The sequence below is a fragment of the Panthera leo genome, chromosome E3, assembly GCF_018350215.1.
Source record: "Panthera leo isolate Ple1 chromosome E3, P.leo_Ple1_pat1.1, whole genome shotgun sequence".
Classification (NCBI taxonomy): Eukaryota; Metazoa; Chordata; class Mammalia; order Carnivora; family Felidae; genus Panthera; species Panthera leo.
Window position 1 is genome coordinate 4,256,537 of NC_056694.1, and position 26,453 is coordinate 4,282,989.

A 26,453-nucleotide genomic window follows, 5' to 3' on the forward strand; every position below is an offset into this window, starting at 1 on the left:
GGGCACGCCGGCCCAAGTGCCTTCCATGCCCGTCAGCAGGCACCACACAAGCCCTCCGAACGCACGGGGCTGGCGGGGGCAAGGGCCCTGACGGGCCGAGGGCAGAGTTAAGCGCAGGACCCTTCTCTGACGCCACTCCGCCCGTGGCCCCGGATGCCGGGGTGAGTGCACGTCACTTGTGTGCTCTACCAAGCTTACGTCTCACGGCACAGATGTCCACACCTGAACGCACAAACTCGCCAGATGAGAGACCCGGCCCCGGAGGGGAAGGGCTGACCCAAGCACTGGGCACACGGCCACGAGAGGACGGAGCCGGCCCTCTGCGCTCTCCTCTGCAACCCTGCTGTGTTTCCTTTGGGCTCACGCCACCCGTGCAAAGAGCCGGTTTTCAAAAGGTTGTTCGGCCAGAGAAAGAATTCTAGACGCTTTTACGTTCTAAGAGAAATGAGACCAATCCCCTTCTCTAACCCTGTGCCCCGACACGGAGAGCCTGGGGTGACCGATGTGAAGAGCATTTGTCCTCCCACCAGGAGGGTCCCTGCCAGGTCAGCCTGCGGTGGAGGCCCACCTCCACCCCCGACAACAGAGCGCAGACACCGAGCAATTTTGCCCGACAGCGGTATTTTATTGTTATGACAGTGTCTTGTGACCCACTTTACTCCCTGCTCCTTCCTTCTCGGTTATAAGCAGTAATTAGTAATGTCAGCGTTCTGGCTGGGCTGCTCCAGGCCCATTAATAATGCAAGAACAGGAACAGGACGGATGCGTAAGTGTACAACAGAGGTTTCAAGGTTAAAAGCGGTAACGGAGAGAGCTATGGCGGGGGTAGGGGTGTGGTGGTGGTGGCGTGCAGGTGGTTTTGGGAGGAGAGGAGGAGAGTATGTGTGAGAGAGAGAGAGAGAGAGAGAGAGAGATGAAAGGAGTGGGAAGAGAGAGATACGGAGAGAAAGAGAGATTTAAATCTATTTTCTGCAACACTCAGCTTCCCTTTAGGGCAAGACGTATGGCAAAGCACAACTTCCTAGTTGTCCTCGCTCAAGCTCGCCCGCTCTTCTGGAGTGGACACACGTCTCTGGCCACCTGGCAGGGAGTGTGTCCGTGCTAAGTCTCTGGCGCTGGAGAGTTACTAGTGTATGAAATTGAGGTCAGAGAAAACTACACCGGTATCTTTCAAACATATTTTCGACGTTCTAAATGACTTCTCTTAGGAAGGCAATGCCTGCTTGTTCAGCAGAACTGGTACCTTCCCACTTACTGCTTTTAAAGGAAAGTCAAGACAAGCGATGCAGAACAGGCCCTGGGTTTGGCAGCCAGCACCGCCCCCCCCTCCCCCCCGGAAGACAAGACTGCGTTGTTACAACTGCTCCCGCATCTCTGCAAATCCCCATCACAGGGGTTGTGAGGGGAGGATTTCAAAAGGTACAATATCGCACATTCCTGCAGAGGTTCGTAGAAGAACTGAATGACTGCACACAGCCTGCAAATCAGGCCTGGAAAAGGATTAGAACAGCTATTTGAGAAACACTTGCTTGGTAGATGGGGGAGGGACTACAAAGCAAGGCTGAGCCCCATCCTGAGCTGTTCCTATCTTCAATGTCTTTTAAGCAGAGAAGGATTTGCTACTAAACCTTTCATTTGTCCCTCACATACCAAAAGTGAGCACTTTTCTGTACTAGGAGAGTAACAACTTTATCTGCTAATTTCACAACCAAGGGCAGAAATTTTTAAAACTGGTCGTCGTAATGCTTAGGTGAATCAGAACCCATTCTTACTTGTGAGTCAGAAATAGTCTCTATGGGAAAAGGAAGCAGCTGGAAACAGTCTTGAATCATAACTACTGAAAGCTGTATTTATCCCCACGGGGCTGACTTCAGGGCCAAGGTTTTCTCACTGGCTGTGTACTGTCCAGGAGCCCCTGAGCACGTGCCGTAGACGGGGCTCCTGCACAAAAGCCCGTGAGAAGAAGAAAGGCAGAGCAGCCGAGTTCCAGCGCTTTCCACTTGCCATGAAACCCCACCCCCTCACCTAAAACCTAAGGCCACACACTCTTCTTTGAGGGAGGTGAAGTCAGCCCCCACAACGATCTAGGAGAAATGGCTACGGGCTTGAAAACACACAAGCACAGTTTACAAATCACATTTCTACCTTTCCCTGCAAGTTTCCTTAAAGCCAACAAAACAAAATAAAAATCCTTTTGCTTTAAAAGTTCAGGTGACTGGGTTGATGAAAATGGGTGCGTTATTTTTTTTTAATTTTTAAAAATGTTTTTATTCATTTTTGAGACAGAGAGAGACAGAGCATGAGCGGGGGTGGGGCAGAGAGAGAGGGAGACACAGAATCCGAAGCAGGCTCCAGGCTCTGAGCTGTCAGCACAGAGCCTGACGCGGGGCTCGAACTCACGGACCGTGAGATGACGACCTGAGCTGAAGTCGGACGCTTAACCGACTGAGCCACCCAGACGATGGCTATTTTTTAATTGAGAAAGCAAGACACGCATAACTCCCCAACCCCTTGCGCCTTCGTGTGCCTCCCCCGACACAACTCCTGGGGCCAGTTTAAGAAACTGCCCATCCTCCCAGTTCTTGTGTACGTGTCCACACATATCTCCTGAGACCCGAATATAAACGTACCATTCCCACCCGCCACTCTACACCTGGCTCTCTTCACTTAATACATCTCGGGGGCAGCTCAGCGGTGGCACCACACCCATGTCATCCTTCTAAACCTTATTGCGCATGCCAGGAGTTGACTGACGGGAGCTCGCGGGCCAAATGTGGCCTGCTGCCCATTTTTCTAAACACCATGTTACTGGATCACAGCCACGTTCACTGTTCACATATCATCCAGGGTGACTCGCGAGGTACGAAGGCAGAACCGAGTAGCTGCGACAGAGACTATGCGGTCGGAAAAGCCTCAACTGCTGGCTGTCTTGCCCTTCGTGGAAAAAGTCTGCCATCCCCCGGTGTAGCGCTGTATGGATGCGCCAAAATGTACCTGACTTGTTTCCTGCTGGTGAACACGGTCATGGAAAATTCCTTACTCCTTAGAATTCCTCTTATTCCTTAAGAATAAAATTACAACTCTGCAAATGCTGAGGGGCGTGAAGAAGGATGAGGAAGGGAAGAGCAGGAGCTAGCTGGGAAGAGGCCAGCCTGAAGGCGCAGGCTTCAAGAGGGAACTTCAGGGTGAGCTACAACCTCCCGAAGTGTCACTTCCTCTTTTTAGAGGAAACAAGAGGCGAACTGTGGGTCCTTTGATAAGAGGAAATCCCCCTCTGCTGTATCAAAGCTACTCCCTGTGTTTGTGTTTTTCTAAGTCTGGCAAGGCTGCCCGAAGCACACTGTGACCAAATTAGGAAGCGAGCAGGCTGATGTCTCTAAGCCGGTCACCGCACAGCCAGGACGCCCGAGCATGTGTAGACAGTGATGGATGGGGAGGGAGAGGCTCCATCCAAGAAGGAAATGCTATTTGCTTGAGCAATTAGCCTTATAAAAGTTACACTTAATAAGAATTAGTAAGTGTTCTGTAAGACGAAATTCACTTGCTACTGCTGACAAAAAAAACAAAGGCTTCAAAGGTTTCGACAAGGAAAGATTGTGGGAGACAGAGAGTGGAGACAAATTTTGAGGGGCATTATCCTGTTTATTTCGAGGGCAGTGAAGATCTTGAGAAGTGCCAGGGGAAAATATACCAACTAGCTCTTTAAAAGATTCAGAAGTTTTACACTATTGAGAAAAAGAAAAAAGAATTCAGGCAGGTCGTGCTAAAAAAGAGTTGTGTAAACGCTCCATTTTACCACTACTGCCTCCCCAACTGCTTCATTTGCTGGAACAGTAAGGTTTAAACTCATCTTACAGTTTCCAACAAGGTCTAGGAATGTGTGACACTGAATCATTCATACTGAGCTCCTTTCTGCCATCTCTACTTGGTGATATTCTCTTCCAGGAATGACTTCTGAGTTAACTTCTGATTCTGAGCCAACAAGCTGACAATCTATTCTGACCACCAGTACTATCGGGGTAATAAAGTTTAAACTTGAAAACCCTTGCTTTCCTCCCAAATTTCCAGATCAGCAAGATTCTTGGACATGGTTTTTATTCCCCGAAGAACGTGCTTGGGTCAGTTCCAGCATTCGCTCTGAAATCAGATGTGCAGTTAAGAGTTAAGGTAAGTTTTAAATGACACATCTCAGTTCCTCTTTACAGGAAAACCTTCAAGGGAGCCAGGCCAAACGATGTGGGCACTGTTTTTGGCTCAATCGGAGAACCTGTCCTCTTCAGCTAGAGAAGGCGGAGGCCCAGGGCAGAGGTCTGTGCGGGCGGCGTGCTGGGGTGTGGGGCTCCCGCTGAAACAGCATGCTGTGCGCTGCCGCTAATGTGTGCTGAGCTGGCATTCTGGTTCCTTCACCAGGCTGCACGGGGCAGGAATTTCGCAGCCCCACTCTCATGTTGTCGAAACAGCTAAACGTTTGCTTCCTACCTACTCCTATACTGATTCCCGAACATCATTTCCTTACAATCACCTCAAGGGCCCATGGATTTTACAGGTAACAAGGCTACAAGTAGGTACTTTCTGAAAGACCCTGGCTGACTCACACGCAGTCCCACCAGTTGAGAACTGTACTTTTATTAGTCCGGGTTTCTGTGGCCCATCATTAACGGAGGCGACTGGTATACTAACAGACCACTGAGGACACGCACAGATTTGACCTATCCTGGAATCTCTGCAGAGTCCCCATGTAACTGAAAGACATAAGCTGGAGGTCTTCCTCAAGCTACACGAACCTGGCACTCAGTCTCTTCCCTGCACCTGCACAATGAAGGTGCCGGGGCCATACGATCTCCCAGGTACCCCTTGCAGATCCGACGCCCGCAATCACAGATTCGGGAAACCAGAGGCCAGGATCACAGAGCCGTGCGGGCAGGCCCGGTGCAGCTCCTCCGAACAGGGTCTGAACTACACATTCACGTGTCCCGCTCGGCCAGTGCCGAGGACACCCACACCTGTCCTGACCTCACGCTGCCCATCAGATGGCACGCCACGCCCTGCTCTCGGACACCCCCCGCCCCGCAGCCGGGCCTAAGCCAGAGGTGTGCTCTTTCCAAGGCTGTCTTCTGCTTTTTCACTGCAGTGCAGAAGGCACCGCGGCTCTACACAAGCTTCGTTGTCCTTTTATGGTAGAAAAATGAATTGCTTGCCCAGCAGTGGAGCCGAGAGAGATGACAGAACGGAAAGTTGTCATTTGTTGTGGTTCTGGCAGCAACAGAAGAGAGCGTTCTCCCCTCAGCCACCCTGGGATGGACAGTGCACGCCAGGCATTCAGCGGGGGAAAAGCAAACCCAGCCAAACTGCTCCCAGAGGCATTCCTCCCTTGCCTGGCCTGTGAACGGATGTGTTTATTTATGAAGAGTGTCAAGATTTATTTTGGGGGAAATGCACTTTTTACAAAACAAGGTATAAAAAGGCCGTTTTGTGCTCTGCTAGAAGCTCTTAACAAAGGTACCCCAGAAAACACGGTTCCAATCAGATTGCATCCAAGGAACGGGCTTCATTTCCTTGCAGGATGAGGCTATGGGATGGGAGCTGGGCGGGGAGGTGACCTCGCTCAGAAGGGAGGGGGCCGCAGCTGTTGCTGAAGGAAGCCCAGCTCAGCCCACTGCCTGTCTGTCTCTGGCTCAGCTCGGAGGGATGGGGGAGTAGCCACCAACTCCAGATAAATACATTCCTGGGAAAAACACACCAATATCCAAGTCCCTGGGGTAATAAACAGCAGTTGGTACCACAGGGCCTTAAATTGTTTGCATTTCTGTCAGGAGGCCCACAGAAAAAAAGCAGGCCTCTCAGCAGCTGGGAAAACATGTTGCAAAAGGAGAATTAGGCAATTCTCTGTATGCACATCGGAGTTAGGGAAATTAAGCTTATCTGAGTGAGAGAAATTAAGCTTATCCAACATGCTTTCAGCTGGAAAACAAGCCATTTTAAATGGGTGGGGAAAAAACTTTGTGATGGTTACATGGTTTCTTCCATATTTAAAGCACCCAAGGACTAAAAAATCACGCTGGCCACAGAGTGGTAGCTAAGTAGCAGCCACTAAAAGAGGGGCCAAACGTCTGGTTTTCCTACAGCCAGCAATGCAGACCCTTCCACGCAGCAGGGGGTGTGCTCCAGAGACAGCCAGCCTCTGGACATGTGCGCCCAGGATGTGTCCACCTGGCCTGTGAACGGATGTGTTTATTTATGAAGAATGTCAAGATTTATTTCCTTGCACTGTCTCTGCCTCTATCGTCGCTCGTGACCACTGCTGCCTTCACCTTCTGGCCTGCCCGCCCTGGTCAGCCCTCGGAAGACTAGCGTTTCTTCAGGCTAATCCACTCCCACCGAGGTCTTCTGGAGAAGGGTCAAAGATTGCTAGTGAACACCCACAACAGTGCACTAATGGGCTTTGGGACTGGATGGTTTGTTAACCAAGGACAAAGGAGCACCGTGCATTCCCAGGTCGCGGGTCACTAGGTCACCAGAAGTGACCAGATATTCCAGCCCCCCTAACGCTGTGTATCTAGTCTCTCTCCCCATCATGCCCTCTTTCATGGCTCTCCAAGGCCCGCGCTCCCACCAGAACTCTGATCACACCATCCCAGCATTAGGCTCGCAACGGCTCCCTGGGGTGTCTGCAACCAGATTCAGGCCTCTGCTCTGCAAACCCCTTTCTATCTAAGGTCCACTCCTCCTCCCAGTGTGTACTCTTCCTGCTCTGTCACACCCGTCTAACGGCTGACCCTTGTTCAGCTCTGCTTGCATCACTCCCTGGCCAGGAATACTGGTCTACCTGTACCCATCGGGTCCCGTTAGGACTCAGGCCAAGACCCAGCTCTTCCATGAAGTGTTTCCAGACTGTGCCCAATTAAAGTCCCCCCCGCCCCGCCCCCCATCCCCAGATCCCTCCAGCAGCCCCTGTCACCATCTCACTATTTAGCCGTCTGCATAAGGAGTCGGCTTCTCTGACCCCGATCTCAGAGTACGGTTGTGGCTGCCCCTTTTGTATTTCTTCAGGCATGGCAATACTCAGTCAAAATCTGCTGAATGAACGACCAAATTCCAATCAAAGCCAACCGGCCTGTCTTGGCACAAGCCTATGCCGACGGAGCGGTGAAGCAGTGTGTTCAAAGAGGGAAGAAACGTGAGACAGAAGGGGGAAGACCTTCATCAGCTTCTTCTACAGGAAGACAGCAAGGCAAAGGGTTTTAAGAAAGAGCGAATCCGAAGGAAGAACTCAGGGGAGAGAGAAGAGCTGTAGGGCAGAAAGGGCCACGGTGACAAAGGGCTCGGGGGCACGGGGCTTGCCTGGACAGAAGACCCACCCTGGGAGAGCTAAGTGGAGGTCAGAGTGGGCACTGGCCTCAGAAGGGAGGAGGAGGCCTTTACAGGAGGAAAGAGCCTGGGAGCTAAGAGGATTGTGACAACAGGAGACGTTTTAAACAGCAAAATCTCGAAGAGGGGACAGGAAGGGAAAAGGACAAGCAGGAGTCAAAGACAAGAGAAGAAAAAATTGTGACCTATCTCACCCTCTTTGGGCTAGAATCTGGATCAGCTTCTCAGGTACAGGGAGCTTTTGAAATTTAAAATACTTTTCATATGAATTTCTGATGGAAAATAAAACTGAAAAGTGCTTTTATGAGGCTACAGGGATTTGATCTGAGAAACTCTTAGCCTGTTTCTCTTTGAAAACCAAATGCCAACACCAGTTTCAAAACCCTCAGTATTCTAGAAACCAGGGACTTTGGACTGGAAGGACACTCGAAAGGTCATCTGGTCTCTTTTCTGGCCTTGAAGCTGCACCACTTGCTGGAAGGCATTCCAGAGAAGGGAGTCTGTCCAGAGCTGTCCAGCAGCCTCTGGCAGGGCCTCAGCATAGGGCTCCAGGCTCCTGGAACAGTCTCCCTGGTTACAATATGGTCTAGTGACCCATCGTGGGATTCCTTCTGGGTACCTCAGGTCTTTTTTCTCAGGGAAGGTGGAAAACACCAGGTCACTACCACTCCTACGGAAGAATCTTGTACAAATAGAGACCCTCTCCCCTGCTCTTCCCTCCTCCTTCCAGGAGGAGGGGCCCTTTCACACCTTCCCACAAAAAGCTTTTGACAGTTTCCTACACATTTTCCTAATCTCTTAAAAAAGTGACAATGCCACAGAACTGGACATCCGATTAAGGGTCTTTCCAGTTCCCAAGACTGAGAGGCCCTCAAAGGAACAAAGTAGGTAAGAGCACAGATACAGAAAAGTCAAGTGAAATCAGACTTTTAAAACGCAGTATTTTAAAAAAAATTTTTTTTTCAACGTTTTTTAGTTTTTTATTTTTGGGACAGAGAGAGACAGAGCATGAACGGGGGAGGGGCAGAGAGAGAGAGGGAGACACAGAACCGGAAACAGGCTCCAGGCTCCGAGCCATCAGCCCAGAGCCTGACGCGGGGCTCGAACTCACGGACCGCGAGATCGTGACCTGGCTGAAGTCGGACGCTTAACCGACTGCGCCACCCAGGCGCCCCTAAAATGCAGTATTTTTAAAATTAACTTTGTTATGAAAAAATTTAAATATACAAAAAAGTAGGCAATAAACATGAGTGATGGATCCCCACATGCCCATCACTCAGGTTTCATAATGATCGGCTCAGGGCCAATCAGCTTTCTGTACCCCATCTACTCTCCCGTCCTCTCTCACCCAGTGTAATTTTAAGGTAAACCCCAGACGACATATTCTTTCATTTGTAAGCATTTCAGTTTGTATCACCCAAAGATAAGGAAGGAGAGTTCAAACTGGCCAACCGTACCCAAATCACACCTCAAACCACAGAACAGCCTTGGATTTGACTCCTGATGTTGTCACTTGCTAGCTGTGACTCTGGAGAGACGAGGAGCAGAAAATCCCTGAGAGGCTGTCGGCAGGAGCTCTGCTGGCAGGCTGCTCGGCATCTGCCTGTCGAACCAGGGAGCCGACCCCCATCTCAAAGGGCCCTGAGCACCTGCGCGAACTTTCTGGCAGAATGGCACAACAGCTTGTGGGTGTGCTTCTTCCCCAACCGCAGCCGACTGGACCGTTTCTCAGCGCTGATCCTAGTCAACAAGGTCATTCTGTGCCCGTTTTCTCAAGGCGCATCAGTACGTAACGCAGACACAGAGCACACAGGCTGCCCTTCAGTTTCGTGGGCTGGCAGGGCTGGCTCTTTAGCCTGTGACAGTGGAGACGAAGGGCAGTGGGTTCTGGGTCTGGGCGGTTCATCCCACGTAGAACGGTAAACTGGCCCACGGACAGGCACGGGTTTCTAAACATGGTCTGGGAGAAAGCCATGCGGCCTCTGGGGACTAGACAGGTGACAGAGGCCCTCCTCATTCTCTGTATGTTTGTCTCAAAGTCAGGGAGGACACCGAAGAGTAAAACGCCATGCTCAGTGCTTCGTTACTCCACAGCGACAGGAGAATGACCTTGAGTCCAGCGGCACACATGAGAAATCCCACCCTGCGACGGCTCCGCTCCGTGCTTTAAGCCTTCCTCTTTGCTCCCGCCTCCCGTGCCCCCACGCCTCCTCCCTGACACAGACACCCACGGGGAGATGGGGTGTTTTCACGCTTGTGTTGTCACCATAGCAACCATTTCTCTCCTACCTGCAAGGCTGGAAGCCCTCAGTGCTCTGTGCCGAGAACGCAGAGAGGGCACACGAAGGCTCTGTGCTCCACAACACACACACACAGCACACATGCACACACACGCAAACACGTGTGATGCGTGCACACACTCCTTCAAGGACACCGCAGTCAGCACCACTAAAACAAATTAAAATGCTGACACCGGGTCACACAATTAGCAATTAGACAAAAAGGCAGCAAATGACCATAAAATGACATTTTGTAGACATCAATTCTTGAGGGATTTAAAAAAAAATTTTTTTTAATGTTTATTTATTTTTGAGAGAGAGACACACATACAGAGCATGAGCAGGGGACGGGTGAGAGAGAGAGAGAGAGAGAGAGAGAGAGAGAGAGAGAAAGACACACACACACACACACACACAGAATCCGAAGCAAGCTCCAGGCTCCAAGCCGTCAGCACAGAGCCCGATGATGTGGGGCTTGAACCCACAAACCATGCCATGACCCGGGCTGAAGTTGGACACTTAACCGACTGAGCCACCCAGGCGCCCCATTCTTGAGGGATTTTTAACGTGAGATTTCTGAAGACTCTGAATCAAAACGCATCTCTCCTCTGATGAGGCACACGCAAAAAAGCCACTAAGTTATTTTAACAAAACATATGAAGGCACTAAACAAATAATGTGTAGTTTCCAGGAAGACAGGCACTGAAAACTTACAGTCCCCCTACGGTTTGCGAACGGGGTTAGAGACTGTGGAGAGCCTGATACGCAATGGCTCACGGTGGCCACAAAAACCGCGAGCAAGGGGTCAGAGTTTCAATTTTAGTAAGTGCCCATACGAATCTGTTAAAAATTCAGTCTCTCTCTTTATATACTACAGACAACGCATCTTAGTAGAAACCAAGACACCGAAGAGAGACAAGGAGGCATGTCCCTTCACTCCAAGGTCAGCGAAAGGTGAGCAGCCCCGACCTCTAGGCCTGCCTGCTGCACCGGCGGCACGTGGGGCAGTCAACACCCCAAGATCAGCACCTTCCCAGGAAGACAAAAAAACATACCCAACGAGTCACGGAGACAAACCATGGATTTTTATCTTTACTTTGTGACTAATTCTGACTTCTCCAGCAAAACGTACAATCGTTTTTCTAGGTCCATCCTACACTCATCTCTTTGAATATTATTCCCTGGGATGCCAGTTTTCTCAAATAGGGATAACACCACCACCACCACCACCACCACCACCACCACGAGAAACTCAAGAGGAGGGACAAACCAGTGCTGCGGACCAAGCAACTGAGACTGACAGAACAGACCCACAGGTAGCCTTCATTAGGACACAGCTCTCCCCAGGGTAGCACAGGTCCCTCTCTGAACTTGAACAATGCAGGCTCAAGCGACAGCAGTCATTTCTTCCAGAATGCATCAGGACAAAATTGAGCTTAAAAAAACCCATCCCCTTTCCACAGTGGCATGCTAGTAAGAAAAGAGTTTTCTGAGTACATGATTTGAAAAACTAGGTATGCAAGGAGTCATTTGTGGGTCCCCCACGGGACTTCACATCTACCCATTTCAGGGGAATCCCACCCTCTGGTGGTGGCGGACATTTTACAAACCTGGGAGAAGCTCCTCCTTTCTAGGAACTCCTCACCTGCACACACTCACTGCCGGCATCAGTCTCCCCCTTCCTTGTGCGGCAGCTGTTGTTTCCTGACCTAAGAAGTGCCAGACTCTGGAGCGAGCGCTTCACCTGCATCACGCCGTTTACTCCCGGGCCCCTGCTTTAGGACACACGGCCGTTCTCGTTTCACAGATTAAAGAACCATGGCTCGGGGAGGGGACCTATTTACCCTAAGTCACGAAGTCAAGAAGTGGGAGAGTTGGAATGAAAGCATGAGCCGATTTCACATCAAAATCCCTGGTCTTAACCACTGCGCCAGACTGTCTCCTGAGCCGCAGTGCAGGCGACAGCCACGGGCACCTCGGGGTCTACGGCCTCACCACACCCAGCACAGTGCTGGGTCCAGAGCAGCACATCAACGAATGCCTCTCGTATAACTGTTTCCAAAAGAATCTCAAAACAGAGAGCTTAGTAATAAAGCCCAGCAAAAGCGCCTGTTCCAAGCTATGCTGACAGAGGAGGAACACAAAGCCTGGGAACAAGAAGCTGTGTGACTGGCCTCCTGGAAAATGGCAACATTTTAACCATCTAGAGCAGTTTCAATGGGCGAGAAAAGAAGCACTGGAATGTTCTCTGGGAGCAAGACATAGTAATGCCCATGCCCACCTCCCGCAGGTCAAGGAGACAGGCAAATACCAAGTCCGCATGGACACTTCGGCCTGTCTGGACCGCTGGGCTCTGAAATGCACTCCACTACCTGGGGGAGGGGCTGCAGTCAAGCCTTGCGCTTCAGGGGAGGAGTGCGAGGGCCGCGCCAGCCCTCCCGAGGGGCAGCCATGGCAGCGCTGCCCGTGCCCACTTACCAGCCTCCTCTAAGGCCAAGGGGGAGAGGCTGCTGTTTTCACCATTCGGTGCCCATGATCAAGGGATAAAAAGGATGAACTGTAGGAGTAAAAACTACTCCTGTGGGGCTAAGGGGAAACAAAAACAAATGTTTTATTCATACTGGCCTTTTCGTTTAGCCCATGTGTACGTAAATATACGTGTACATATCATTACCTTTCCTCCTCTCAGATAGAAATCTACCTCCCTTTCAAGTAAGTGCTGCAAACAATAGCAGATATGGCATTTACAGGACTTTTACTGGGAAGGCAGGGGAGGAAAGAGGTAAGCAATATTTACCTTCTGTGTTTTTATTCTTCTCGGGAACACACAAACACGCACGCACACCCACTGAAAGAACCAAACTCTAATCGTTGTTAGATGTGTTAAGATGTGAAATAATGAAGTGTAATCATCAACCAAAATTTTTCAAGGATCAAGCAGCCTATGACGAACAGATTCACTATGCTGTTTGCTATGAGGAACTTTAAAAAGTGGAAAATGACAAAAATATTAAGTTCAACATAGAATTAAATCCTGAAACCTCACTGCCATGATTGCAGCTCTGCTCCGTGCTTGACGGGAGGGCGGCTGACACGGATGCCGCCTGGGATCCCCTCTGGGACCGTGTCTGAGGTGGGGGGCCTCCCTCTGGGTTCTCGCCACTGGGTGATATCGTCATCCAACTCCACACCTCCGTGGCCACTTGGTAGGGCAGCTGTGGGGAATGCCGGGAGCCCTGTGAGGCACCTACCCAGCATGCCTGCGCACCACTGCAGCCCGAGGTCTTAAGCTATTCAGCGAGAACCCTCGGAAGGAAGTGACTCACCTTGCGAGCAGGGGCAGGCCACCTCCCCCGAGAGGGAATTCCCACCCCACCCCACTCCCTGTGTGGACTCGCATCATGCAACATGGACTTCCACGCCAGTGAATGAGCCCTCACTCTGGAACTTAAAAAATCCTTTTGTTACCCAAACATTCGGTTCTTGTCAACATAACTTCCTGAATAAAGATCCTCCCTAGTAGTGGGAACAAGAGGATCAAGCTTCATTCACATCTCGATAAATGTAAATGCCTGTGCTCAGCACAGGAGTCAGCTGACTGGCTGGGGCTCAAATTATAGTGCTGCTAATAAGTGCCAACCGTCCACTGTCACAGCTGGAGCCGCCCTGGCACTGACAGCTGGGCCAGGCTCATTGACATGCTCTTCACGCAGCCATTCAGCTACTGTAGGCGGCTGCAGATGCCTGTTTTTTAGCAACAAACTGGTTCACTGCAGATGTGAATTTTGGTTGGATTTCACTGCTACAGAGTCAATCAATAACACTGAAAGCTACAAGGGATAGGACAGGGCCTAGAAAGGGTAGAAAAAGATGTGTAGGGAAGAGAGATGAGAGACATAGGAAAAGAAAGCAAGAAAGAGACAGGGAAACAAAGACGTGACACTGGGAACAGACGAGTGTTTGCACAGCCACACTCACCCTCTTAGCCTCACTAAGGGACACCAAACCAGGTGTCCTTCACAGTTCTGTGGACTAAAGTCTCATGGCCTGATAGGTCTCCCTTCTTGAGCACTTACTTCCTGAATATTCTCAAACCTCCACCTTGTGGCCCTGGCTACCATTCTGGAAAGTTCTACTTACAAACCTCTGAATTTATGGAACAGATCTATGGTTCTGGGAAGGTACAGAAGGACTCAACAGGGAATAAATATTCCAGGAGCATCGCTTTGAAATCTCCTTTTATCTAACACTCAGCAGTCCCACACCAAACATCCAATTCATTCCTAAAAGCAGCATGCTGAAAACAAACTGATGAATCCTTTATCTGAAAACACACAGGGCGCTAAGGGCCTGGACAAAAGCATTCCATCATATCAATGAGACAAAGACTCTCTCTCCATTTCATCAAAGATACAGGATCTCATTCTCTTCAGGGATTTTGGAGGAATGAGTCCAGGCATTCAAGCCCCCGTCTAGATAATGCATTAATATAAACGCCTCATCTCAGAATGACAAGTTCCTGGAAATCTAACCGGAGTTTAGATTACTGGCAAAGATGCCGCAATGAGGAAGCAGATGCCCTTAGTCTCATGTGGGCCAGAATCAGTTTGTGGCTCATTTCTTAAACATTAGCAACCTTCAAGGATGAACGGTTTGTTTAGCCACCTAGTTGAAAAGAAACATCATAAAGATAATTTGTGTAAGTCTAAAGGTCAAAGCGTATGTTCTAAAAACACTGACATCTTTGAGGTTACATTCTGAATGCACATACTGATTTGCTTTGGTACTAAGCCCAAAAGAATACTGTCAATTCTGTTTAGGAGACGGTGTCTTGCTGACTGACATACTTTTGAAATGCTCCAGAGAAAACCCTTCCCCGTGGAGTATCAGTGCCACCTAGCGGTGACTCTCCATAGCGCTTAATAAGAATGGACCGGGCTGGTCCTAATGGTAAGCTCTCCTGGGTGCAGGTTCCCAAGAGACAGTTTTCACTTTATTTTCCATGGTGGGCCAACCTCTGCAGACCTCACCCCAGTGGCAGAGAGCGCGTCTCTAAGGCGAAGGCGCATGCTATCACCTGCAGGGGTGGGTCAAGTTCTGCTGAAGGACACTGTAATTGATAACGCCTGCCTTCTGATGCACTTTCTTTACTGGAAAACATTACCAAGGGACGTGAAAAGATGTGCATAAATGGAAATACCTACTTTGAAGTTAGCAGGACTCACCACTTTAAAGATAATAATTTCCCCAAACTCACCTATGCATCTGAAGAGATCCTAAATCAAATGCTAGCAACATTTCCTAACTCGGTCACCTACTTCCTAAATGCCCCACCGCAGGCCTGCTGTATTCCCAGCTGCGTTCCCTGTCCCGGGGCTCCCTCCTTTCAATGCTTCTTTCTCCTGACTCCCCAAATTTTCCTCTAGCTTAGCTCTCACCTCATGTTCCCGACTCTAGCACTTTGCAAGTAATTCCCGAGCACCTACCATGTGCCAGGCATTAGCAAAACATGCACATACTCAATCTCCCCATCCTCAAAACTCCGCCTTCCCAAAACAGAATTAACCTTCTCTCCTGGAATCTCTTTCTCTTCTATTTTCAACTGTGTGTGAATAGCATCATCACCCACTTAGTGGCCTAAACCAGAGAAGTGAGTCATCTGGACTTCTCCCTACCCCCACAGTCAGAATATCTTCTTCTAATCCTATCTCGCCATTATCTTGCAAATCTGCTCCTTTTCCCCATACTCATAGTCTCCATACTCATAGTCATGATCTGTATCGGTCCGGACGTGTTAAGTCATGCCGGTGGGAATAAATTCAAACTCCGGTAGCTCGAGAGAGAGACTTATTTCTACATGTCCATCTTGGCAGAAGGAAAAGAGACAACAAACCATTAGATCTCTCTCTATTGTGTTTAAAAAAACCAAACAAGTGAAATCCTATTAACAAATCTTACAGTGTACAGTACAGTATCGCTAACTGCGTGTGCACTGTTGCATAGCAGGCCTCTAGAACGTGTGCATCTTGCGGGACTGAAATTTTATTTTTTTTTTATTTTTTTTATTTTTTTAAATTTTTTTTTTTTTCAACGTTTTTTATTTATTTTTGGGACAGAGAGAGACAGAGCATGAACGGGGGAGGGGCAGAGAGAGAGGGAGACACAGAATCAGAAACAGGCTCCAGGCTCCGAGCCATCAGCCCAGAGCCCGACGCGGGGCTCGAACTCACGGACCGCGAGATCGTGACCTGGCTGAAGTCGGACGCTTAACCGACTGCGCCACCCAGGCGCCCCTCGGGACTGAAATTTTATACCCACCGCACGGCAGCTTCCTATTCCCCGCCCCCCCCCTGCCCCCGGAGCCACCATTCTACTTTCCACTTCTGCAAGGGACTACACCTCCAGTAGGTGGAATCCTACATTATTTGTCCTTTTGTGATGGGCTTGTCTCACTAGTATAATATTTTCAAGGTTCGCTCATGTTGTAGCATGACAGGATTTCTTTGTTTTTTGGAGAGAGAGCTCCTGTGCGCTTGAGGAGCAGAGGGAGGGAGGGAGGGAGGGAGGGAATCTTGAGAAGGCTCCACACTCAGTGGGGAGCCCGATGCAGAGCCCCACGAGGCTTGATCTCACAACTCTGAGATCATGACCTCAGCCGAAATCAAGAGCTGGATGCTCAACTGACTGAGCCACCCAGGCACCCCAAGACTTCTTTTTTCTAAAAAACCTGAATAACATTCCATTGTATGGATAGATATCTCCTTTAGCCATTCATCCATGGATGGACATTTAGGTTGTTTCCGTATCTTGGCTACCGTGAACAATAATGCAATAAACAGGAGTACAAATATCTCTTCAAGATCCTGTTTCCAATTTTTTAGGACAAATACTCAGCAGTAGGATTCCTAGATTATATGGTAGCTTTATTTTTAATTTTGTAAAGACTTTATTAAGTAATCTCCACACATGAGGCTCAAACTTACTACCCCATGATTAAGAGTCACATGCTTCATCAACTGAGCAAGCCAGGCGCCCCTATTTTTAATTTTCTGAGGACACCCCATGCTGTTTTCCACAGGGATGTACTGTTTTACCCGCCCATTAACAACGGACAATGGTTTACATTTCTGCACATCTTTATCAACACTTGTCATTTTCTTTTTCCTTTTTGTGAGAAAAGGAAACACATCCCAGTAGATGTGAAGTGATCTCACTGGGGTTTTGATTTGCATTTCCCTGATGATTAGTTATGTTGAGCACCTTTTCATACACCTGTTGGCCATCTGTACGTCTTCTTTGAAAAACTGTCTATTCGAGTCCTTTGTTCATGTTTAAAAAAATTTTTAACGTTTATTTTTGAGAGAGAGATAGAGACAAAGCAGGAGTGGGGGAAGGAGAGAGAGAGAGAGAGAGAGAGAGAGAGAGAGCGAGAGAGAGAGAGAGACAGACAGAATCCAAAGCAGACTCCAGGCTCTGAGCTGTCAGCACAGAGCCTGAAGCGGGGCTCGAACTCACAAACCACGAGATCATGACCTGAGCTGAAGTTGGGCCCTTAGCCGACTGAGCCACTGAGGCGCCCCCTGGCCATTATTTTTTCAAATAAGCTTTCTGTCTTTTTCTCCCTTCTCCTTCTGAAACTCTTATAAGATATACACTGTTTCACTTGATGGTGTCCCTCGCATTTGTCTCTTAAGCTTTCCTTGTTCATTTTTTTTTCTTTTTGCTCTTCTAAGTAATTTCAAATGACTTGTCTTTGAGTTCACTAATTCTTTCTTCTGTTTAGTCAAATTGGATACTGAATCCCTGTAGTGAAATTGTCCGTCAGTTACTATACTCTTCAGCTCCAAATTTTGTTGGGATTCTTCTCTATATTTTCTCTTTGTTGATAACTCTCATTTTGTTCACATATCATTTTCCTGAGCTCATTTAACAGCTTTATGATTATTTTGAATTCTTTGTCATGTAATTCTCATACCTCCCTTTCTACAGGGTCCTTTCTGGAGGATCTACTTTGTCCCTCTGGTTGGACCATGTTTTTCTTGTGCCTTGTTACTCTGTGGTAGGATCTACACATTTTAAGCAACACTCACCTCTCCCAGTCTTTACACATTGGCTTTGTGCAGGGAAAGACCTTCACCAATCAGCCTAGCTAGAGATTCTGGGAGGTGTTACTGCGGATATGTCTTCTCTGGAATTAAGCGTGAATTCCCAATTTGAGAGGTTTCGCAGTTTCCTTATTCATGAGCCTGCAATTTCTTTCTCCCTCTGGTGTCTGTCTATGGTACTGCAGGTTCTCTGGAGCTGGTGTAAACTGTCCAGCTCCTTCTCGTTCTCCACGGCTCCTGGGCATCTAGAGTACGGTGGGTCTCATCAATGCTGAGCTCGGCAAGAAAGAAACTAGTCCCTTAAAAAACCTCCTTCCCCAAGAAGCTAGAAACTGGGTACATGCTCCACTCTTCCTTTCCCTGAGGGAGAAGCTGCCAAGCTGTATCAGCCTCTGCCTCCATCTGTGTGAACTGTGGGTCCTTTCGGGTGGTAGCCAGCCTCTTGGCTCTCCTGTGTTCTCAGAGGCATCCAGGCATCTAGAGCATGCAGGATCCCGTCAGTGCTCTGAGTCCGGCGAGACAACAACCAGTCCTGTAGACAGTACTCCCAAAAGCCGGAAGACTGGACACACGTTCCAACTCTTTCCCTCTTCCCAGGGAGAAGCCAGAAGTTGGGAGTTTTTCTCTAGTTCTTTCCACACTAAGTTGAGGGGAAGGGCAAAGGTACAGCAGCATACGCTAGTTTAAAATACTGCCTCTGGGGGCGCCTGGGTGGTTTATCCAGTAGAGCATGCAATTCTTGATCTACGGGTCGTGACTTCAAGCCCTATGTTGGGCACAGAGCTACTTAAATTAAAAAAAATAAAATTAGGGTGCTTGGATGGCTCAGCTGATGAAGCATCCAACTTCGGCTCAGGTCACGATCTCATGGCTTGTGAGTTCGGACTCTGTGCTGACAGCCTGAAGCCTCCTTAGAATTCTGTGTCTCCCTCCCTCTCTGTCCCTCCCCTGTTCATGCCCTGTCTCTCTCTCTCTCTCAAAAACAAAACACTGGAAAACTTAAAAAGTAAATAAATAAATAAATAAAATGTAGTAAGTAAATAAAACGTTGCCTCTGTTCGCAGCAGCCTCCAACCTGGTGCCCCTTCCTGTCAGTGCTTAGATTCAGGAAAGACAGAAGCCAGCCCCTTGGGTAGCTGCCCAAGAAGTCTGGATGCCAGATATATGCTCCAGTCTTTCCTTTCCCCCCTCCAGGGGGGAAGCTAGGATTTAGGGGTTTCCTGGATGTGCAGGTGGGAGTGGCTCTGGCAACAGAGTTCCACGAGTGTTCCCATAGGCTTTAATACAGCTGGCTTTGCACTGTTTGGAATGAGAGAACCTCTTAACTGGTTTCTAAATTTCTCCCAAAGGGAACTGGTCTGTGTACTGCTGATCAGCGTTTCGGGGGGGGGGGGGTCTGAGGCTGCTGACTGTGCCATCTTCTTGACATTACCCCAAATCACGTTTTGACCACTTTTCCTGCAAGTGACTGACTTCACCCAGACTGACATTTCATTGACCAAAAGAAGTTACATGACCACCTCCAAGTTCAACAGGGCACGTATATCCCTTCCACAGAAAGGAAGCGGAATATTTGATGTTTCTGCATCAGATCCTTTAAGAGTAGGCTTCATGCCTAGTGTGGAGTCCAACATGGGGCTTGAACTCATGACCCTGAGATTGAGACTTGAGCTGAGATCGGGAGCCGGAAGCTTAACTGACTGAGCCACCCAGACCCCCCTCCGCTTCAGATCTTAAAAGCCACTGGGAGACTTTCACTCACATCTCAGGTTGGATGTTCTCAAGACACTCACAGGACACTGTCAGACGCATGAGTGTAACTGTCTTTGGAGAATAATGGCTGTACCTTCAGTCTTCCAAATTGTGTACGAACAGTTTTACTGGCAGGGTCTAATTTGGAATTCTATCAGGAAGTGCAATCCCAGCTCCACCTTAGGCAATTCATGGAGACTCCGCAGTTGGTGGCCGTGATGTGCATCTTTCACCTGGACTACCCAACAGCCAGAGAGACCTCCCTGTTGCCTGTCCCTTTGTCCCCCCTCTCTTACTGGCGCTCCAGGCCTGCATGGCCTGACCCCACCTAGTCTGTAAGCCTTCGGTGTGCTACTGTTCCTCAGACCTAGAATATTCCAACATCTTCACTTCCCCCCACACCCCTACCTTTACTTCCCTTGGCTACTGGGGCCTCCCCAGGCATTCTGGCGCTAGGTGCGTGGGAAGCACACAGGACAGACAGGTACTACGCTTAGTTCCACAAGCCGGAGACTATCGGGACAACTGTTATAGCAACAGCCTGCAGTGGGGATAAATTATTACACGGACACATCAGTTCTAAGAACGCATTCAGATTTTACACAGAAACGTGAATGCTGAAAACAAAGGGAATAAAGTTTCGTCCATTAGTTTAGTTTCTTCCTCCTTTTCCAATGACTCCTTTCATTTCTCCCCTCTCCCATAAGGCAAAGATATTATAATGTTCAACTCTTGTCATGCCATTTTCTTTTTGAAAGTAGGCTCCATGCCCAGTGCAGAGCCCAATGCAGAGCCCAGTGCAGGGCCTGAACTCACAACCCTGAGAAAAAGACCTGGGTGGACGCTTATCTGAGCCACCCAGGTGCCCCTCTGGTCGTGCTATTTTAGAAAAATGGTTTAAAAATACTTGTCTAGGTTGCTGCCCATATTTATCAAAAGCTCTAAGTGGTTTGTAAACAGTTAACACATTTAAATTTTTATTTTATTTTTAAAAATTTTAATGTTCATTTATTATCGAGAGACAGAACATGAGCATGGGAGGGGCACAGAAGAGGAGGAGACACAAAATCTGAAGCAGGCTCCAGGGTCTGAACTGTTAGCACGGAGCCCAACGTGGGGCTCGAACCCACAAACTGCGAGATCATGACCTGAGCCGAAGCCGGATGTTTAACCCACTGAGCCGCCACCCAGGCGCCCCAATAGTTGACACATTTTAAAACACTCTTAGTTAACAGAGGAGCCTAGTTAAAAAGAAGAAACATTTTCTGCCACGAGGTGCTTAGATGGCTTTGGTCTCACCTGACACAATCAGTTCTCCTGAGAACAGTGAATAATCAGATGTGACAGAGAGGATGCCACGATGCCCAGTCCTTTAATCAAAGAAGTGTCACTTGAACTTCGAAAACCACAGGGAGGGAGGGGGAGAGAGAGGGAGAAGGAGAGAGAGAATGTGTGTGTGTACACGCATGTGTGTGCACACAGGGGAAGTATCTGAGCACAGCAGGGTAGTGAAAAGAGCAATCAAGAAAAATGCTGGCCCAGCAGAAGAAACTAGAAACCCTTCACGTTTGGCGTGAAGCTATCTGCCCTCCTAGGAAAAGGTATAAAACAGGGGTCCAGAGCTTTGTGACAGGAGTTCCACACATGGCCCGTTTCTCTGTAACCAAGTCAAGCATGATTCACAAGTGGTGATCTTCATTTGCTTTCATGAAAAGCAGAGCACACAAGTCCTGCTCACGGGTCAGCATGCAACCAGCCGCTATCTGGGCCATTAGTGTTGTCCACAATACCATAATTCAAATATGAATACGGAAAAACATGTGCCTCCCTACCTTTCGGCAGCGAGGATTGGGACAGCTGAACCTCTTCACGTCGCTGTCCAACAGGGCTGGAAAGCTACAGGAGGGGCACCTACGATCAACATGGCAGAAGGAATATTGCTCAGAATATGGAAGCCTGACTTGGCTCCCTGTGACCGTTCCCACGAAGATGGGGTTTTCAGCTGGACAGCTGTATCCCTTGACTTTTAATTAAAACACGGACCGAGGCTCTCCATCATGCTGGCTCTTATCAGGAAATGCAGGTGCCACTCTGAGTCCTGCCTCAGTGTAAACCACTCCGTAAACACAGACCTTCTACCTTTGCGAGAACGCCTCACACCTACGTCATCTCTCCCCCAGCCCCCCAACCCAACGTGTAATGACGGTCCTATAAAGCGAGTGATGAGAGGTGCCAAGGAATGTGGTTACAAACATGAAAGGCAGATTTTCCCTTCGTAAAATTATTGTTACTGCTCAGGAGAAAACGCCAGAAGACCTGGAAGATCCAGCTTTGTTACAGAAGTTTCATCGTCTATGACAGTGGTTAGGCAGTCTTCCTAACGGGGACTGAGATCACAGATGACAAGCCCCAACTCAGAGGACTCACCTGACAAGCTCATCGGCGTAAGCAGCGGCCACTTCTTCTTCCGCTTTCCGCTCGTAGTACTTATACAGGACGGTCTGGGGAAGCACCTTCTCCAGTTCGCTGGCTGGGAATGAACACGTGCAACTGCCCTCCATGCAGCTGAGCTCTGACTAGAATTGTGAGGTCAGGAGACAAAGAAAGAAAAGAAAACTCAACCAAGTTTTCAGAAACACAAAATCCCCAGTGGTTCAATGTATTCCTCAACGGGAAGCAAATAAATAGTGGATAAGAAAGAGATCACGCTCAAAATAAGGAAAGCATGAATAAACCCTACAAAGTCCATCTCTGGTGGCACCAGAGGGCCCGTCACGGTCCAAACCACAGGGCCATGGAGAGTGACGAGGAAGGACACGGCACGGTGTCTGAAAAGGAGGGATTTGTGAGAAGCGAACGGATTCCCTCCACAGGCCCTGAAAAGGTTGGAGGTTGAGACCACATGGGAGGCGGAGGCGAGTGGTACAAGGGACTGACGAGAGTACAGAGTAGAGCTCTTCCAGGAGAAAGGACAATGGCCTCCGGGAGAGCTGCACCCGAGGGCCCTGGACGTTGTCTTCAAAGCTACCAGCAGCTCACCGAGTCCTTCCCACATCACGCCACGTCCTCTCCTGCTCTCGCATCCATTTTTAAGGACTCCTGTGACTACACTGGGCCTGCCTGGATAACGCAGGATAGTCTCCCATTTCAAGGCCACCAGACTAGCAACCTTAGTTCCCCTGTGCCACGGAGGTAACATTCCACAGGCTCTGGGATGAGGACATGGACGTCTCTGGGGAGGCCATCATTCTGCCTGCCACACCGCTCTGCCCCCGTTACTCAGTTCTTGACTCAAGTACAAGCAACTTTAGAATAACTGAGGCTGAGTGGTTTGATTATTGGTTAGGCATTCGCAAAAAGCGATTTTAGGTTTTAGGTATTTATTAAGACAAAACTCCTTCCCACACCGTGTTATGCTAACGTCAAGAGACACCAACTCTGGACAGAGAAATATGATCTTGTACAGTTATTCGTTTTTTTCCAAGCCTCCTTACCTGTTTTTAAGTAACCTCTACACCCGATGTGGGGCTCAAACTCACGAGCCCAAGATCTAGAGTCACATATTCATCAGACTGAACCAGCCAGGCGCCCAACAGTTATTCATTTTAATGCAACTATCAAATTCTTCAAAAATTTTATTAAAAAAACCCCCAACAACACGCTCTCATATATTCACATAGCTGCAAAGACCTCTGAGTTCAGGCTTTTTATTATGAAAATGAAGATGAGTGAAGGAAGTGCTCCTGGAGCAGGCACAGGGGGACGCCGGGCACGGAGAATGACGCCACTCGCTTACGACACCATCGCTGCAAGCAGGGACCGCCTAGGCATCCCACACACGCCAGCCCGTCTCACCCCCCAAAGGGCCATTCCACGAGGCATGTGCGCTGGTCTGTAAGTGTGTCGCATCCTCTGTGAACACCTCGCGCGCGTGGACACGTCCCATGTTCTCACCTTCCCAGATCCGAAGACGGCCTCTTGGGCGTATCTGATGAGACACTCTTTGCAGAACAAGTGCGCGTCCGCACACTGCGTCAGCTCCTCAAACGGAAACTCCCCGTAGCAGCAGCGGCACTCGATCAGCTGGCCGTCCTGCGGGCCGTCAGAGACACGCGTGAGACACCCCGTGCGGAAGCAGACGGGCAGCTATGGGCCACGGTCCCCCATCCCCAAACGCGTTCTGAGGTAAAAAGCAACCTTCAGACGCCATCAAACAACGATGAGCTGTTCTTTCCTCCCTAAGTCTAGCCCGAGATGCTAATACAAATAGTAATCTATAACTGGAGACAGGGAGAACCGTCATGGGTTTTTATTCTTTGGAGGCATCCTTTGTACAAAGTTACCGTATCAGGAATCCCATGCTGCCAGTAGAGCGAGCACACCTATTCTCCGACGCTGACATGATTACACGAATCAGGGGCAAGTGGCATGAAGGATGTTATTGCGAAAAGCTTCAAAAAGTAGGTTTGGCTCTCTTGTAAGAAGGCAGGAGTGTGAGGGGCTGCATCTGAGCCCCAGCTCTATGTGCAGCGGCCCCTGAAACTAGCTAGTGCAGCAACCTCTGGCACCGTGAGGACCGTGAACTTGCTCCTCTCGCTAATGGCAGAGATCAAGCCAGTCACCAGTCCGTTCCCTCCGTGCTAGAAAAGGCTGCTACATGAGGACAGCAGAGAGCGTACAAGTCACCTGGTCCTCAGGTCAGACACGGCGCTTCCTTCTAACCCTTTGGCACCAGAACTAAATTTGCCTCTAAGAGCCTAACGGATTCCAGGCAATGTTTTTCAAGACGAACAATTCTGTCATTCTCTCTGCTTCAATTCTGACCCAGTCTGGGATCAAGAATGCCAACCATGGTTCAAGTATCTGACTGCAAGCTGGTTGAACCACAAAGTCAGTACATCAACAGGTTATACAGGAACCAAAATCTGCCACCGGGAAATGTCGTAAAGAAAACAGGTCACGTAAATACCCAGAAAAAATGAATTCGTGGGATTTCAAACTACCTTTTGATACTGTTCTTCATTCATCTGCAGGGCGAGCAGAAAGTCTTCATGCTGGGGAACAAAAAATAATCCATGCAGATACAATTTAGGGAAGATGCCACAAGCATTTAGCATTTACTTTCATAAACACAAAAGGACTCAATTACGAAAAATCATCTCTTCGCTTATACGGTGTAGTGGTTTAAAAAGTTACCTCAGAGTAAATTTAAAATGCACCAGAAAGCTAAATATAAAAAAGGAAACCGAACAAATACTGGGAAATATGGGGGAAGCTTTCTTACATCGGATTCCAAATGTGGAAGGAATGAGGGAAAATCCGTGTACATAACACTTCTGAACAGCAAAGACTAGCGCAAGCAAACAGTAATGTGAACGGGCCACAACCTAGTCTGACCCGGTGTTTTGTGGGCATGGCTGGAGCGACGCAGGCACTCCGCTCACATGACCGCTACGGGCACACCTAGCACCACAGGACTAAGTTACGTGAGCAATTACCCTTTGACTCATCACCTGCACTTCCAGGAACGTATCCCCAAGACGCTCTGGGGCAGAAAGAGGAAATCAGGTACACATGGGGGTTTTTACCACGGAAACACCTTGAACGTCCACCAAGAGGAATCACCGAATCAACACGGGTAATGCAGAAAACTGCACACCAGGCGGTTTTAAAAACGAAAGGAGAATCTCTGGCTTGCCTAAGAGTGACCAGCAGGGTGCACTATTAAGTTTAAAGGCAAGGGGCAGAAAAGTGGGCTGCCTTCCAGGTAAGAGAGCAAGAACAACAGAAAACAACCTCCTCCCAATATATCTGCTTTTACATAAAATAAGGAAAGACAGACTAAAAACTATTAATAATGGTTACATATAGAAGGACTCAGGGGTCATGGGAAGAAGGGATAGGACAGAAGGTAGGTCTCTCTGTTCCTTGTTTTACAGTTTTGACTTCAGAACTAAAAATATTTTATAAAATCAAATAAAAGCAAATAAAAAACCAACTCCTTAAAACTTACAAACTTGTTTATTATTTATTATATCAAAACCCCGCTGTTTATCAAGTTAATGGCATAACCACATAGACTTATTTCAAGTGACTTTGTGATATTTTGATTTCATATTTTTAATGACATAATCAGACAAAAAATTATAAATAAATCTCAGACTATATTTAGTGCCGTTGTTGGCAATTAATATTGAGCTGGTATTTCAGAAATGTTAAGTATATAGTATAGAATGAAGAAAATAAGTCATTATAAAATTATTAAAAATCAAGAGTTTTGGGGCACGGAGCCTGCTTGGGATTCTCGCTCTCCCTCTCTCTGCCCCTCCCCAACTCATATGCTTGCACTCTCTCAAAATAAATAAACTTAAAAAAAAAAAGAATCAAGATTTTTAGCATAGAAATACAAACAGAAAATGGAGTAAAAAAAAACACCTATAAACTAAATTCGAAACCGAAATCTCAGTATGAATTCCCACTAAAATAAAACAAGGTATGTTAGACAAACTGGTGATCCCAGGTCCAGGTCAGGCAAAGCAGGGTGAACCTGGGTCACCCTGTGTGCCAGAAAGGAGGGATGCTGTCAAGAATGACCGAGGCCAGGATGGAGACACTGACCCGAAGGGCTGGGCGGGGGGGGTGGAGAGGGAGAGGGAGGAGAGGGAGGAGAGGGATGGGGGGGGGGTGGAGAGGGAGAGGGAGGAGAGGGGGGAGAGGGGGGAGAGGGGGGAGAGGGGGGAGAGGGGGGAGAGGGGGGAGAGGGGGGAGAGGGGGGAGAGGGGGGAGAGGGGGGAAAGGGAGAGGGAGAGGGAGAGGGAGAGGGAGGGAGAGGGAGAGGGAGAGGGAGAGGGAGAAAGAATTTCAAGCAGGCTCCACAGTCAGCACAGAGCCTGACATGCGGCTCGATCCCAAGGCCATGAGATCATGACCTATACCGAAATCAAGTGCT

The 26,453-nt window shown here is 48.7% G+C and overlaps 1 protein-coding gene across 4 annotated transcripts in view; it reads right to left on the reverse strand.

The window, feature by feature from the left end:
• RNF216 (ring finger protein 216) overlaps positions 1–26,453 on the reverse strand; it is a 144,692-nt gene that overhangs the window by 67,584 nt on the left and 50,655 nt on the right. For all 4 annotated transcript variants that reach the window (XM_042922563.1, XM_042922564.1, XM_042922565.1 and 1 more), the window contains exons 10-13: positions 24,508–24,558; positions 23,459–23,596; positions 21,932–22,080; positions 21,337–21,415 (exon numbers count right to left, since the gene is read on the reverse strand). In XM_042922563.1, the coding sequence (XP_042778497.1) occupies positions 21,337–21,415; positions 21,932–22,080; positions 23,459–23,596; positions 24,508–24,558 (417 nt within the window). The remainder of the gene's footprint in view (positions 1–21,336; positions 21,416–21,931; positions 22,081–23,458; positions 23,597–24,507; positions 24,559–26,453) is intronic.